Source organism: Anabrus simplex, chromosome 1 (assembly GCF_040414725.1).
Source record: "Anabrus simplex isolate iqAnaSimp1 chromosome 1, ASM4041472v1, whole genome shotgun sequence".
Taxonomy (NCBI): Eukaryota; Metazoa; Arthropoda; class Insecta; order Orthoptera; family Tettigoniidae; genus Anabrus; species Anabrus simplex.
The window spans coordinates 1,499,296,296-1,499,313,521 of record NC_090265.1 but is presented as its reverse complement, the minus strand read 5'-3'; the positions used below and the strand labels follow the sequence as shown (position 1 = coordinate 1,499,313,521).

Sequence of the window (17,226 nt, the reverse complement as noted above, 5' to 3'; positions counted from 1 at the left end):
CATTCCAATGACAACCCCCCACTACGCGACCACGGAGTAGAAGGGGTACAGTCTCGTTATTTAATTGCCGCACCTCATACAATTATTAAGACATATAAAACTTTGTTGCAACTATGTTCACTTATTTGAATCATATTTCTTCTCATAGAATAATGTTTAACCTCTAGCACTTCGTAATTCCATCTGATTTATTTATTCAATCGTGTCAGAAACATATCTTACAATAATATCAGAATAACAGGAAATCTGGTACTATAACCATTAATTATTTCTGATGATGGCAGGTAACAATGTGATTAAGCTCTACATAAATACAAACAATACAATTCATATGAGATGTTTTCCAACAATCGGGAAAGGCTCGTATCAGAGGCAATCATTACAATTATTTCTGTAAACATAGAAGGATTATCAATGTGTAAAGAAGTGCTATTACACAACCTTTGTTATACCTACAAATGTGATTTATTATGTGTTCAGGAAACACATAGGGACATTCATTAACAGCGCCCTAAGATCCGAGGAATGAAATTTTTGGCCGAAAGACCTCATGGCCAATATGGTAGTGCCATCTTCGCCAATCCAGATCTTAAGATTCTTACGACTTCCATCACAGAACAAAATAATGTTGAAATAATTCCATCTGATGATGTAATTCGACAAGGAATAACTCATATAAATTATAATTCCTCTCTATATCATCAAATAATGATGCTAACTTAGCATGATTGGCTTCACAAAACCCATTAATGAAATCTAATGCACGCCAATACTCTCACCCTGCTGTGTATAATCTACATTCCTTCTTGCAAATAATCATATTTCATTTGCTATCTTTCATTTGCTAATCATAATCCACTCAACATATGTATAGCCACTTTTTCGAGATATCGATCTTGTCACATCTTGACTTAGTAAGATATAATTCAAAACGTATCACTTCACTGAGTCACTTCATTTCTTAAATACTTCACACTTATTGTAAATTGTACCATATAATCATATCTAACTTAATTAAGAACCAATATTTAGCAAACTTAGCTTGCCATTCAGCGAGTACGGCGACTTCTGTAGCTCTCCGTGTCACATCTCTGGTCCTTGGCCGGCTGTGGTCTACAGAATGGCTGGAGTATTCCCCCTCATCAGGTCTAGTCTGCTGGCTGGTTCATATTCATCTCCACCTTGAAAGTACCTTACCTTACCTATGGCGCGACGGCCCGTTTTCGGGTCATGGCCTCCCCAGTTGCTCTCCGCCAAACTTGTCGATCTTGTGCAGCTACTCTCCAATTCCGGATCTTGAGGATATGTGCTGCGTCCTGATGTACACCATCTTCCCAACTGTTACGTGGCCTTCCCACAGGCCTTCCTCCTCCAAAGTCTCCTAAGAATACCTTCTTTGGGATTCGGTGTTCTTCCATCCTAATTAGATGACCTGCCCATTTAAGTCTCTTCATTTGAATGGCATGCGACAGGGGTGCCTCCCCATACAGGGAATATAGTTCATTGTTATATCTAATTCTCCACTCCCCTTGTACGCATATGGGTGCATAAATTCTCCTCAGGATTTTCCTTTCGAAGGAATCTATCTTCTCCACGGCTTTCTTTGGGAGGGTCCACGTATCACTTCCATACATCACTATACTGCAAATGAGGGTTTTGTATAGCATAACTTTTAAGCTCTGATTTATATCTCTACTTCTGAAAAGTGGTAGTACTGCAAAGTATGCTCTGTCGGCAGCTTGAATTCTTGCCTGTATTTCCACCATTTCCTCATTCGTGTTGCTCAGATGTACACCAAGATATTTAAATTCATCCACCACCTCCACTTTGGATCCTTCAGGGACAAGTTGGTCATTTGTATACTTCTATCTCCGAGCCTGCACCATTACCTTCGTCTTCTGTTCATTGATCTTACGTCCAATCTCTTTGCCTTCTCTACTCAAGTCTTCAAATGCTTCTTTAACTGTCCTTGTTGTTCTTCATATCAAATTTGAGCTGTTTTGTACAGAAGTGTTCCACTGGTGTCCACCCTTAACTTTCTAATCACTGACTCTAGTGCCAGGTTAAATAGAATTGGTGCTAAGCCATCTCCTTGCTTCAACCCCTGATTCACTTCGAAGAAGCTGCCTACTTCAGTCTGAATTTTCACTCCCACCATCGTATTTCTCGTAGTCAATTCCACCAGTCGCACCAGCTTTTCTGGTATCTTGAACTCTCTTAATATCTCCATTATCCCTGTCAATAGAGTTGTATGCTTGTTGAAAGTCGATAAACATGTGTACCACATCTATGCCCCGTTCCCAACACTTCTCCAACACTTGTTTCACAGTAAATATCAGATCAATAGTGGATCTTCCCTTCCGGAACCATGCCTGGTATTCTCCTAGAATTTCTTCCACCAGGGGTTCTAGTGTCTTCTTCAGAATGGAAGTGAACAGCTTATATACTGTACACAGCAGTGTGATCCCTCTATAATTGCTACATACCAACTTATCCCCTTGCTTGTATATTGGGCATATGATGCCTTTGCGCCAGTCTTCAGGCATTTCTTCTGTATTCCACACGCTCACAATTAGATCATATATAGCTTCTTGTAGTGTGGTTCCTCCGTATTTCCACAACTCTGCAGGGATTCCATCGATACCTGGTGCTTTATTGTTTTCAGTTGCTGTGTGGCTTCTATCACTTCTTGCATAGATGGTGCTGTGACTTCTGATTCATTTGTCTCAGTATTATTCCTTGAGGTAGTTGATGTTTTCCCTTTCATTTCTACTGGGTTCAGGAGGTGTTGGAAATATTCCTTCCATCTATCTTGGATCCCTTTTTTATCTCCCAAAAGCTGTCCATTTCTGTCCTTACACATGTTTGTTCTTGCCTTGAATTCTTCTTTCACTTCCTTAACTTCTCTGTAAGCCATGTAGCTATTATCTTCTTTAAATTCCTCCACTATTCTAGCCATTTTCTCATTTAATTTTCTTCTCTTCTTTCTTCGACATACATTCCTTACTTCTTTATTCTGGTTTTCAACCTCTTGTTTCTTCACCCTTGTTGGTCTCTCTAGGTATGCTTTATATGCTTTATCTCTTTCTTCTATGGCTTTTTGGCATTCCTCATCAAACCATTCCTTTGTGTTCCTTTTGGGTACAATGTCTAGTGTGTCCTTTGCCGCGGCCTTAACGCTTTCCTTCAGAGCAGTCCATTTGGTCTCGACCGTTGCTGTTTGGTCCTTATTATATTTCTCTACCAGCACTTCTTTTCCCGTATCTTTCTGATACTTCCTTATTCTTCAGTTCACAAGTATTGTACTTTTCTATCCTACTCATTCCTTCCTTTCTTGTTTTCATAATGCGTCACCTTAATATTGCCTTAACTAGAAAGTGGTCGGAGCCACAACCTGTTCCTCTGAATGATCTGACATCCATGATATTGGATGTCCATCTTTTCTCCATTATTACAGGGTCTATTTGATTACAGGTCTTTCCATCCGGTGATATCCATGTTTGCTTGTGTACCTCTTTATGAGGGAAACAAGTTGACATCACTTTCATGTTTCTGCTGGTAGCAAGGTCAAGCAATCTCTGCCCATTATCATTAGTAGTGTTGTGTAAACTATGGATCCCTATTATTCCTTGATATATCTCCTCCTTCCCAATTTGTGCATTTAGGTCTCCTATTATCATCTTAGCATCGTTCGATGGGATTGAATCTAGCACTCGTTCCAGTTCAGCATAGAACTGATCCTTGACTATCTGTTCCTTGTCTTCCGTTGGTGCATATACATTTTCGATTGTTAAGTTGTAGAATCCCATTTTAACACGCAATGTTGCTAATCTTTCATTTACTGCCAAAAACTGTAGTACATCATCTTTAGCTTGTTTTCGTACTATAAATGCTACTCCTCCTCCTTGTGCATTCCTTGACTTCCCACTACTGAATATTGTGTGGGTTTTGGTGTCCCATATCTCATCCCTTCCTGACCATCTAGTTTCTTGTATGGCTGCTATGTCCACTTTGTTGACTTCTAGTTTCTGCATCAGTACTTTCAGTGCTCTGGCTCGTAGAAGTGTGCGTACATTCCATGTACCAATTGTGTAGTCCATTGCCTTTAGCTTAGCTCGTCGTCTATTAAATCATCCATTCCGAGGCATATTCTGGGGCTTCGCAACAGTTGGTTTTCCGGAGCGAGGTTGATAGCCTTGCTCCAACCCTCAGCAATCCTGGAGGACCGATGTTTTCTGTTAGGGTTGTCTCCCTTAGCTGATTGGTCCCCATTTAAGCGTCGGGAACTCGCTTTCTGCCCTTACATGACTTTTGCTAGTACACTCCCATCAGCAAGAAGTGCACCCACAGGACCACATACTACCCCTTTGACCCCCTCACCTTGAAATTAGCACGACATATCCTTCTTCATTCTTCAGCTAATATTAAAATCAAATAATTCCAACAAGTAAATGTTCATTTTGGAGCTTCTTAAAATTATAATCTCTAATCAGTATTATTTTTCTTATTAATCTGATCAATCAAATATTTAACACTTGGTTTAGTGTCTTCAATCTTATCTTTGCCTTTTTTTTTTTTTTTTTAATCTATAATTCTACTCGATATTTCTATTCTTGAAGGCTTAATAATTGCTTAATTTCTCTTCTTGGAAAAATGATTCCTGAATATTTTTCCTCTTCTCTAAGCTCTGTTTTTAATGAGCTTCGACGTATCGAATTGCTTCATATCAGTCCAACTGGTGAACGTATTTGATTCAAATTTTCTTATTTCACGCCGCGATTCCTCTCTTTGACGTTGAATAACGTGAATTACGCCGTATTTTCTTGTTTAACACGGGTAATATTTGCGTAATTCGTCTATCTTAGCAATTAGTCTTCCTTTCTGTTGCAGCTGAATTGCTGTATGTCCGTTCTCATCAGATTATTAAGTGTAATAACAATAATAAAAATAATATATTTTACTTGTTTTCTTGAAACAATTCACTTGATACTGTTCTCTCCTCACAGCCTTTTAAAATTGTATGCTCCTACTTGGTCTTGGCCTCCTGTGAACTTCTAACTTATGGTTCTTTTCTTATGATTTCGGCCTGTATGGTCCATACCTCCACTTTGATGCCATTTTGGAACACGTCAGAAAATGCAATGGGCACACTGCTAAGAGTGATTACTATGGAATTTGATTGAAGAGTGATTATGATTAAGAGGTGGATATAGTGAGATGTAAAAATTGATGAATAATGAAAGATGATGATTAGAGAGATGAGGAATAAGAGGTTGAGTTGAAGGTATATAGTAAGTGAACTGGAGGGACAACATTAATATGCCATTATAGTTGGTATAAGAGATTGTTTTGGAGGTGAAGTTTAGATAATGTGTACTGGTAACAAGAAGTAGTTCAGCCAGAAAAATTGCAACGTGAATAGAAGGTGGCACACTAACACAGCAGGTGTTGTAATATGATGGCTGGTTTAGCAAATCTGAGTAGGTCATGAGAAATGTGCATGGTTTGCGAGTCCAGCCAGGAATGAGGTGAAGGTTTAACAGCCTTCATGTGCCGTTCTGTCAATGGTTTTATCTTATTGCATGTCATTCTTATATAGCTGCCATATTGCCATGGCTAACGGATGTCCGAAGTGAGCTGACCACAGGCCATTTGTTACTAAATTTATATATATATCATTTTTTTTTTTTTTTTTTTTTTTAGCAAGTGGAGACTGAAAACTTGCTTAGGTATAGATATTCCACAGGGTCAAACTTGGAGGCAAACTCTACACAGACTCTTTGAAATAAATACTGTAATGAAGCAAATGTGGATCCTCGTCAACCTTATGACTATATGCTTACAATACTGTGATTTCCCCCCCCCCCCCAACCTTTTCAATACAATTGGTTTTATGTTGTTAGATCATAATGCTACAACACTGTTTTATGATCTGCATTATAATTGCTATGGACTTTCAATCATGTCATGGTCATGGAATAGAGGGATCGTAGATTTTAGTGTCAATGTATTTTTTTAATTGGATGGTCTTTGTATATACGGAGTTTCCACAGCTACAAGGGTGTTCTTACGTGCCAAGAATCATTGTACAACATGGCACGCCCATGGTAACGTACCCTATGTGACGACAAAGTATTTCAATATTTATATGTAGATTCATTATCTGATGTGCCACATGAGTGATGAGCACTGAGAATTACCGTATTTCACGGCATAATCGTCGCCACCGTGTAATCGTCGCATCCTTTATTTTCAATACAAAAATCGGACTTTAAACCTTTAATTACATAATCGTCGCAGTCCAAATTTTGTTCACTAATCTGGTTAAAAGGTAAATGGAACTGCAACGTAAGTTGCACATGAATGCGCAATTTAAATACGTGTATGGTTTATGGGCAATTTGGCAACACAGTCACGTTTGCGACATGTTGCACAACGTATAAATAAATAATACCGGTATATGTACGACGCATGGCTTACCGGTAGACTATCGGCAGTTTGACAACGTGGTCGCGAGACAGTGTACTATTTATTCACCACCTACATATTATGCTTACCGGTAGGCTATCGGCAGTTTGACAACGTGGTCGCGAGACAGTGTACTATTTATTCACCACCTACATATTATGAGTTCCCATTTGAAATACGTAAGGCTGTAAGTTATCGCTTATCGGCAATGTCGCCAGGCAATACCGGCTAGGTAGGTTGAATGGACCTCGAACCAGCCCTCAGATACAGGTAAAATTCCCTGACCCGGCCGTGAATTGAACCCGAGGCCTCCGTGTAAGAGGCAAGCACGCTACCCCTACACCATGGGGCCGGCTCCTGTGTTATTGCGCACGAAGTGAAATCCAAGACGATAACGCAGATTTCCACGGAATTATTCAGCCGAATTATTTACGATGTCTCAGTTGTCATCGCTAGACTCTTATCTTACTACTACGTCATAAGTGTCCGGGCATGGGATGAAAACTTTTATCCAAGCAGTCAAGATAATTATTATCCAATGCTATTAAAGTTTTATTTTATAAACTCGTCAGTAATATAATGTAAAATCATCAATAACTGGGAAGAAATATTAACCTAATTACCGTATGTTTAAAAGAAATTGAAAAAAATGAATGTTTGTTACTGACGTCTCGGAATACAGTCAACTATACAGTAGATCTACACTGCGCTAGCTAGAGCTCCGGTTTGCGAGCTTTGCGCAAGCGCAGTAGTGTGTCGCAACCAACGAGCTAAACTGATAAATTGTTGCATGCTTCCTTGCTGCCTAACAGTATTGGCTGCTCTAGAATGGACAGATCACAGATGCATTTATTTGTTTCAGATTTACGTGATTACTGTAGACATGTGTGCGTGAGAATTTAAGTTTTTAATTTGTGTTTTGGGTGTTTGCAGAAATAATTTGTTTTAATAGTGAACAATTACGGAAAGTCATTTATATCGCAAAACATTAACGTGTGAAACATTTATAAGCGATTATGGGTAAATATAGAAACTATTCTGCGGGCTTCAAGCTAAGCGTAATTGCCTTCGCTGAACAGCACGGGAACAGAGCTGCAGAAAGAAAGTGAAAAGTTGGTGCGTGACTGGCGGAAAGTAAAAAACAAGCTGAAAAGCACAAACCCTTCTAGACGCGCGTTTAGAGGTCCTAAAACAGGGAAGTTTCCTATAATTGACAAAGAACTGTTTAGGTACGTCAGTGAAATACGTAAGAATGGCTGCAGTGTATCATATGAAATGTTACAAATTAAGGGACAGGAGGTAGCGCGCAAACACAACATACCGGTAACTCAGTTTAAGGCGACTCGTGGGTGGATTAAGGGGTTCATGCGACGACACAATCTGTCAGTGCGAAGGAGAACAACACTAAGCCAAAAGTTGCCTGCTGATTACACGGACAAGATTGTAAATTTTCATCGATTTGTCATACGTTTGCGCAAGGAAACTTCGTACTTGCTTTCTCAAATCGGTAATGCCGATCAGACTCCAATCTTTTTTGATATGCCTCGCAACAGCACTATTGCGCTAAAAGGATCACGGAGTGTATTAATGAAAACCAGCGGTAGTGAGAAGTTGCGATGCACGGCAATGCTAGCCATTACAGCTGACGGGAGAAAGTTGCCGCCTTACATCATTTTCAAGAGGAAAACGATGCCTAAGAATATACAGTTTCCCCGTGGAATTCATGTACGAGTGCAACCAAAGGGTTGGATGGACGTAGAACTCATGCTGGACTGGGTTAAAACTGTGTGGAATAGAAGACCTGGTGCACTACTAAAACAACCAGCTCTGCTTGTTTTAGATAGTTTCCGAGGTCACCTCGTGAACGAAGTGAAGCAAATTCTCACTACAAGTAAGACACGACAGATAGTCATTCCTGGTGGCCTAACATCTGCTTTGCAGCCACTAGACGTATGTGTTAATAAACCCTTTAAAGACCACTTACGTCGATTTTACAACGAGTGGATGATGAGCGGCGATCAGCAATTGACGCCCGCCGGAAATATCAGGCGTCCACCCTTGGACTTGTTATGCTCGTGGGTGAAGAAGAGTTGGGATCTTATACCACCTGAACTAGTCTCCAAGAGCTTCAAAAGGACTGGGATTTCGAATGCACTAGACGGTTCTGAAGATGACGCAGTGTGGCAGGGAGACGAAGAATCTGATACTGGTATTAACAGAGGCGAGGACGGCGCATCAGATAGTGAAACCTGCGATAGCGACACCGAAGATTTGGAATAAATTGCGTACCGGTAAGTCCGCATTTCACAACAAAGCGATAATTTTTTGCAAGTGTAATATTTTAACTTTAATACTCAAATTAATGACAAATTAACTTAATACGTTCATTTTTATTTTCAGGTTGGAAAAACGTTCGCCGAATTGTTGCGAAAAATTATGAATTTTGTTTTAGACTATTTTAATTATTTTGATGTATAAACGCGAGTATTACGTGCATCTTAAATTTGTATCAAATACAATTTAGTTATAAATACATTTTTTGAGTAATACAAATACTGGTATTAAATATTCATCGTATAATGGTCGCACCCTACAATTTTTTTTCGAAAATTTTGGTATAAAAAGTGCGACGATTATGCCGTGAAATACGGTATTCTCATAGTTTCTCAGCTGACAGTAGGTGATGTCTAATGATGAACAGCTAACAATGAATGGGGATTAGCCGTAAAAAGAGATTATTGCACACTTGAAAACAATGAGTATACGAATGGCACAAATACAGCATTCATACTACACTGTGCTTAGAAAGACTATTAAATGGAGCCACAAACAGTACTGCTTTGAAAAGTATCATAACGTACAGATTACGAAGCAACTTAGTGAGTTTATGTTCCAAATCTGAGGTCGATATTTTAAATACATTTCAAGTTACAGTAGTGTAATTTCTTTCTTGGAGACTTGAACTATCCGGTCTACATGGGTTAGCACCCTCCATTCGGTGTCCATCGTCAATGTGTTAATTCCATAACCCTATGATGCAAACGGTATTGCACTTAATGTAAATTTAACAACTTAATTTGAAAATATGAGCAGCACCTTATCATTCCCATACATCTCATGCATGCTAGTTGAGTATCTCATACTTAATGTTATATTCTTTAATTTGTACACATTAATGAAGTGCTTCAAAGGGTCAGAAATATTAACATCTATACAGCAGTAAATATATCTATGCCTATGTAGCACAAAATACAACACTTTTCAGATGGTAATATTAAACAAGGCCCCAACTATACCTGAAAAATTAATGTCCTCATCAAATTATTTACTAAATTTACCTATTATGAATGCCAAAGTCTTCAAAACCGAAGATATCCAGAACACCAATTGAGTGACCTTGGTGATCTCTAAGGGTATCCTTCTTGGAGAGGAGAGCATGATTCACTTGAAGAACAATCCAGTCGAACAAAGCTCCATAAAGACACTTCGCCATTGCATCACGAGCAGCAATAGCCTATAAACAAAATAAAATCCTGTCACAAATATTACACACTATCATCAAATAAGACTAGCTGTAACAATGAAAACTAGGTTATGTTGATTATATATTTCTCACAATAAGAACTGCACTATCTAGCAGCTAAACTGAATTTCAGGAAAATAGTAATACAACAAATCAATCTAGCAGGATTTTTAATCATTCAAGCCAGTATTTGAATGCTGCCATTACACAGCTGGTAAAAAAATTAACGATGAATTCTACAAGTAACACATAGAACATCTTGATAGTCAGGAAACTAAAGATATGCTTTTATGCAATTTTCAGCATAACTAAACTTCAGGTCCTGCTTTGGTAAAATGTATCTCTCTGTGGCAGTAATGTGAATATAAATGGCTGGATACCCCTTTTCAACTGCACAAAAAAATATTTACAGGCACCTCATAATAATACCGCATGGTAATTTAGGCTCCTTCTTAGCCTACACAGAACACGTTTAGCTTTGTGTGGAAATCCTAAAAAATAATTCCATGCTAGGTCTAAATTAACAATCAGTACTTCACATTTTTCCTAACATTTTCTGTTGCAGCATAGGAAACTTCCCCTACAGCCATTAGCCCTTTGGGGTCCAATGTCGGATTCAGTCCGACATTAATTTTTGGTTCCAATCCCATCAGACTTAGTCCGACACAACTTTAAGGTTATATATTTTGTATATTGGAGCAAAAATGGCGTCAAGCTTTACGCAGTATTTAGGCTTAATGTTTCTCTGCTCCATACTGCCATTTACTGTTAATTTGGTTTTAACTGAGTTGCTTATTCTATGGAGATGGTTCATCGCTGTTGTGTTTATATTTGTTATCAAGACAGCGTCCAACAATCGCAGCATGGAACCTGATGATATTCACGGACAGTTGTTTGACAGTGGTGATATTGGCATTGGTTTTTTGACCGATTCTGAAAGAGAAATTAGTATCTCCGAATCTGAAAACCATTTTTCCAGCAAGAAACGGGAAATTGAGGTGGAAGACAGTGGTGAAAATGGTGATGTAGGGGGTGAAAAATGAAGAAGGTTCCTACGATTCAAAGTATTCTCAAAACAGTACTATGGAATACACGCCTCCTAATACAGGAAAGAAGCTGGTAGCTTTAGTGAACAGTTTTCAAATCTATATATATAAAATAAGAGTCTGCACATTGCTCAGAATTTAAAAAGGGTGGTATTTCTGTAGCGGTCGTGTCCACAGTAACAAGGAAACGTACCTTTTTAATTTTCCATAATTTCTGTCTGTATGTATGTATGTATTACATACGTGAATCACGAGAAAATGGCTGAAGAGAATTTAATGAAAATGGGTATGTAAAGTCAGGGAATAAGTTGCTACAATCTAGGCTATAAATAATTTTATTCACTCTGAGCGAAAAGGTAGTTTAGGGGAAGGCCTAAAATTTAATTCTGAAATATTTATGTTATTAGTGGTCCTATCGATAAATACTACATAACTGAAGTTATACAGTATTAAATTTCCGATCATTTAGATCTTAAACATTTTTACCGTACTGGTTATGGTAGAGACATTCATAAATTTGGATCTTTGTTGCTAAGTCCATATCAGGCCGAGTCACAAGAAAATGTGTAAAGATAATTTAAAGAATGTAAAGTCAGGCAATAAGGAACTACAGTCTACGCTACAAATAATTTTATAAGACGCTCTAATATCACAAAGTCAAAACAAAACTAAATGTGAAGGCCTTCAATATAGAAAGCTCATAAAATTGCTCAACAACATTACCACTGGCTATCGTTTGTTGTGATGTGCTTCGTGCGGTGGCTTTGTGTCTTCCGTTGCCACCCATCTCCAATAGATGGGATTACTGCTGTGTACCGAGTATAACAGCCTGCCTGAATATTGGCGGGAAGTAGATGGGGAGTTAGAACTCTCTCTTCTTTAGTATGCTATTCCCCTGGTTCAAAACTCTGATACTACTGGCACATAACACACTGGTTCATCATAGCATCCTAGCTATTCAATCCCTACTCTGATGCGCTGACTGGAATGAGCAGTGTGTTCATTTAACGGAATAATGGCAGAGGAGTGTTCACGACTGTGTGCAGCCTGCTCATTCCAGCTCTTGAACTTTGGACTGTTAGATTGGCACCATAGTACTGTTCGTTAAAAGTGAGAAAATGTGCGGTTTTCCCTTTGATCAAGTATTTTATATGATGACATTGCTTTCAATCGCTACATTCTTACTGACGTCATTGTTGACTTCATTGGGTAAATCACAAAGACAGTCTTTCTGAGAATTCCATAGCAAAGCACGGGTACATCAGCTAGTAAATAATATGCAGCAAAAGGCAGAGAAGAAGCCTAAAGTAAGTCACAACTCTTTCACGGATCAAATTATCATGGAATTTAAGCGGGAGTTACAAAACAATATACCCATAGGCACGGCCGATGTTGATAATGCTTGTTGTTTAAAGGGGCCTAACATCTAGGTCACTGACCCCTAGTAGTACGAAATGAGAAGTAATGTTATGACAATTTAAAAATTCATAATCCTCCACTGACCAGAATTCGAAAACGTAAGGACGAAGAATGAAAGGATGGCTATGAAGTTAAAACAATCAGTGGATCCAACCCTCAATGCCCCACATTCCCAGACACTACCATTAAACAACAGTATTACTGACCAAGGGACTGCTTCTAAAGCAGAATACTGAATCGATGATGCTTGTAGTCGAAACAGGTCCAAAATCCAGGTTATCATCCCCTCATAATGGTACTTATCGCTAGGAAAGTAGAACCATGCTATCTGTCTCGTTGTGGTACTAATCAAAAGTAGCATAGTACATTATGGTACTATTCACAGGTTACGTAATGTGCACATCTAACACAGACCTATGGTGTTTCGCACACTGCGGTGCCATTTACAGGCAACGCAAACCTATGCTTTCCTCACATAAGTGGACTAACCGCAGGGACCCGCACTATCCCGTGGTGTTCCTCACATAGTGGGTACTAAGCATAGGCAAGGCAGAACCATGGTGTCGCTCATACAGGGGTACGAATCACAGGTACTGTAGCATGCATCCTGAACCACACACTGTTGCTACTAATCACAAACCTATTTTGTACATAACATAGTGGTACTACGTGCAAGTAAAAGCGACCCATGGTGTTCTCTGTGTGATGGTACTAATTACAAGTATTCTCATGGTTCTAATTTGATCATTCCTATGTCGCCCCTTTAATCGCCTCTTATGGCAGGCAGGGGATACCATGGGTGTATTCTTCGTCTGCGTTCCCCACCCACAGGGGGTTGTGTGGTCCCCGAGAGGTATTTTATTTCCCTCCAGTCCACCGGCAAGCCGGTTAGGACCACCTTATCCGCCACCTGGGACGTGCCACGTGGAAGTATCACCTCTCCCCCTGCTACGCCAGCGTAGTAGGTTGGTGGACACGGCCGATGGAGTAGTTGAGATGAAAAATTGTCTGAATGGGAAGCTACATATTACAGATGCTTGTGAGGCCGAAAAATGAAGGACTGTGCCGTGTGTTCTGACAGGAAAGTGAAAAGAAGCAGAAATGAGACATTTTATGGTGGAACCTGTCCAGGGAACCCATAACTGCACACAAAAAAATGCCTCCGGAAGTACCACACGTTCACAAAATATTGTCGGTAAATCTGTTAACATGATAGATAATATAAAAATGTGAAATTCATATTCAAAATGTAAAAATTCACCATTTTACTTATGTGAGTATTTCCTTCCCATATTTGCCTACTGTTAAATTGGACCTGTGCAAGATACAGGCGGGAAATTAAATGGACCCCAAAGGGTTAAAGAAAGACCCTACACAACATGCAATGTCTTCCTTCCCGAATAAATAAGGAATATTATAAAAAGAAAGAAAGGTTCTACCTAATCAATACTTACTTTCTTTCTTTCTTTTTATGATATTCGGTGGCTATCAATACGGAACAAAAATGAAATTTATAAATCAAGATAAATAAGGAATAGCCGCAAATAACCAGAACAAGATCTCGATCGACAAGTACAAATCTCGGAAATATTTTTATCTTGCCCCCCTCACAGGCTTTCACTTCGGAATGTATGCCCATGTCCACAGATCTGTTTGTCTCTGCTATAACTACATCAATAATCTTGTAATCAAAGAATAATATCAAGGTACAAAATACATTGTTGAAGTCCTCTTACAGCCCGAGTTAGCCAGTGAAACGAATTTTACACGTAGCAGCTACACTGATTATATCACACCACACCCACTCTAAAGGCCGTCTACACGTAACGTTTTAACATCAGTCTCGCATGACCAAGTAAAACTGACAGATAAGACTGATGCAAGACACGCGTTCACACTGCTCAGTCTTCCACTCAAGCATCTACTCAGTCTTACAAGAACACCATGGACGAAATACTGTTGTTGACAATAATTTCCCCTGTGTGAGAGAATCGAGAAAAAATATACAGGTAAACCCAGTTATACGTAGATTCGGTATCCGCGATTTCGCATATACACGATTTTGGTTTTAAGTCTAGTGCTGCCATCAGTTAACAGTATAGGGAAGCTGTAATTCCATAAGGCGGGTACCGACATGCGTGCCAAACTCTGTAACGTACACTACGTCACGCACCAAGGTTAAACGGGGTAAGCGCATCTCTACGTGCATCTTCTGTCATATTTGTCGAGACGTGAATCGTCAGTTCCGGTCAGTAGAGCTGTGAAGTTGCACTTGACAGGTTTCGTATTTAAAATGCCGGGTAAAAGGAAAGAAAGTGTGTCTGTCGGAGAAAAGAAGCGTGTACCAAAGTTGCATTCATTAAAAACAAAATTAGAAGTTTTTGATTGCTGTGAGAAAGGTGAGCGTATTGTTGACATTTAGCATGCGTTGGGACTTAGTGAGTTCACTGTGAGAACTATTCGTGACAATGCGGAATTAATTCGAAAAACTGCTCAATGATCTACTAACTTAAGTGTGACTAGAGTGACCAAATCTCGCTCGGAAGCGATGGAAAGAATGGATTGGACTGAGCATCAGTACCAACAACACATGCCTCTCTCTGGAGCTCCTATTCAAGCTATGGCCATGAACTTGTATGAAGAGTTTAGTTTATTATTGTGTTTTTCAGTGTTAAACTTTAAGTGCATAGGGTTTGCATTAAAATGAAATGAAATGAAATGAAATGGCGTATGGCTTTTTTAGTGCCAGGAGTGTCCGAGGACATGTTCGGCTCGCCAAATGCAGGTCTTTTGATTTGACACCCGTAGGCGACCTGCGCGTCGTGGTGGTGGTGGTGGTGGTGATGATGATGATGAAGACGACACATACTGTACACCCAGCCCCCGTGCCAGCGAAATTAACCAATTAAGGTTAAAATTCCCGACCCTGCCGGGAATCGAACCCGGGAATCCTGTGACTAAAGGCCAGCACGCTAACCATTTAGCCATGGAGCCGGACATAAAAATGTGTTTCATAAACATGATAATAGTTATTTTTTGTAAAAATACTAAAAATCTCTGCCGTTTTAAACTTAATATGTGAGTCAACGGAAACCTAACCATATATTTTACATGTAAAATGACTCTCGATTTACGCGAATTCGGTATCCGCGACAATTCCGCGGAACGTATCTATCGCGTATAACGAGGTCTACCTGTATACAGTTATGCATAGCTCACAGTGGTCTGGAAGAGGTTACTGAAGAGATGAAGATTCTCTCATGTCAATTTGCTACCTGAGTTACAACAGGAACCATAAGACATGTGTAATTATCTGCGTATGGATATAAAGACCTACTGTAAATTATTAACTCTAGTAACACCCAAAACAAAAACAAAAAAAAGCTATCATTCAGCAGGAGGCACTCACTGCAACATTAAGATTTTTAGCGATGTGGCAGACCTACAAGGATCTTGAGTTCAAAGTGATAATTTCTAAATAAGCCCTTAGTCGACTTAAACAGGAAATATGTCGAACTATATACTGTACAAAGTTCTGAAAAAGGAATATTAAAGGTACATGAATTAATTATATATGTGTTTTCTATTATTTTAGGTTTATTGAAAAACTACTGAAATACAATAATACAAATGTGATACCTAGACAATTCTAATTTCTAAGAAGAAAATTAAAAATTGAGAAACATTTCTGATAACTGTCATCTGAAAAAAAATTGTAAGCAGTCACTTGGCAAACTAGTTCTTGATGTAAAAAGTGGTAGATAATTAATAATGTTATTGGCTTTACGTCCCACTAACTACTCTTGCAGGTTTTGGAGACGTCAAGGTGCCGGAATTTAGTATGCAGGAGATATTTTACACACCAGTAAATCTACCAACATGAGGCTGACGTATTTGAGAACCTTCAAATACTACCGGACTGAGCTAGGATTGAACCTGCCAAATTGGAGTCAGGAGGGCAGCACCTCGACCGTTTGAGTCACTCAGCCCGGCTGGTATAAAATTATAATGAATTAAATGATTCGTATGCATTGTTTCACTACATCTAATCCCATACTTACAAAATAAATCTGAAATGTTTGCAGAGCTCGACGTAATCACTGAACAGCCTATATTCTCAAGATCCGTGCATGGACTTTCAATCGCTTATCAAAATGGCATTGTACCACTGGCATCTTCTGGACGGATATAATAAGGAAATGCATGCAGTGTGGAACACTTTGCTCCTGAACAACTATCAGCCAGCCCTGTGCCTCAACATGCCTTGCACAGTTGATAATTTTAACATCCTAATTCAAAGATTCCATTTCAGCCTCATAAAGCACAACATTTATGAACTTTACGGGTTCTGTGGTTCAAATCCCTGTCACTCCATGTGAGATTTGTGCTGGACAAAGCAGAAGTGGGACAGGTTTTCTCCTTTCTCCGGGTACTCCAGTTTTATTACATGTAACCAATCTCATGATTAGACCTGTATTGAATTTGCTATAATATGCTTACTATCATATTTCATTCCAGCAACACTCTCCAATATCATTTCATTTTATCTGTCATCATTAATCATTGCCCACAGAGGAGTGCAACAGGCTTCGGCAGCTGACACAATTCCTATCCTCGCTGCTAGATGGGGGCTTCATTCATTCCATTCCTGACCTGGTCAAATGACTGGAAACAGGCCGTGGATTTTCATTTTAATTTCATCTCAAGTGCATTTTCAGAATAGAAAGCTTTTAATTTCTCTCGAGGTAACTGCAGCACTTATCGTCTGTC

The 17,226-nt window shown here is 39.2% G+C and overlaps 1 protein-coding gene across 2 annotated transcripts in view; it reads right to left on the bottom strand.

Annotated features, from left to right (window-relative positions):
• Nucleotides 1-17,226, bottom strand: part of LOC136858446 (unconventional myosin-IXa) — an 842,620-nt gene that overhangs the window by 700,349 nt on the left and 125,045 nt on the right. For both annotated transcript variants that reach the window (XM_067137995.2, XM_067137996.2), the window contains exon 7: nucleotides 9,807-9,982. In XM_067137995.2, coding sequence (XP_066994096.2) covers nucleotides 9,807-9,982 — 176 coding nt within the window. The remainder of the gene's footprint in view (nucleotides 1-9,806; nucleotides 9,983-17,226) is intronic.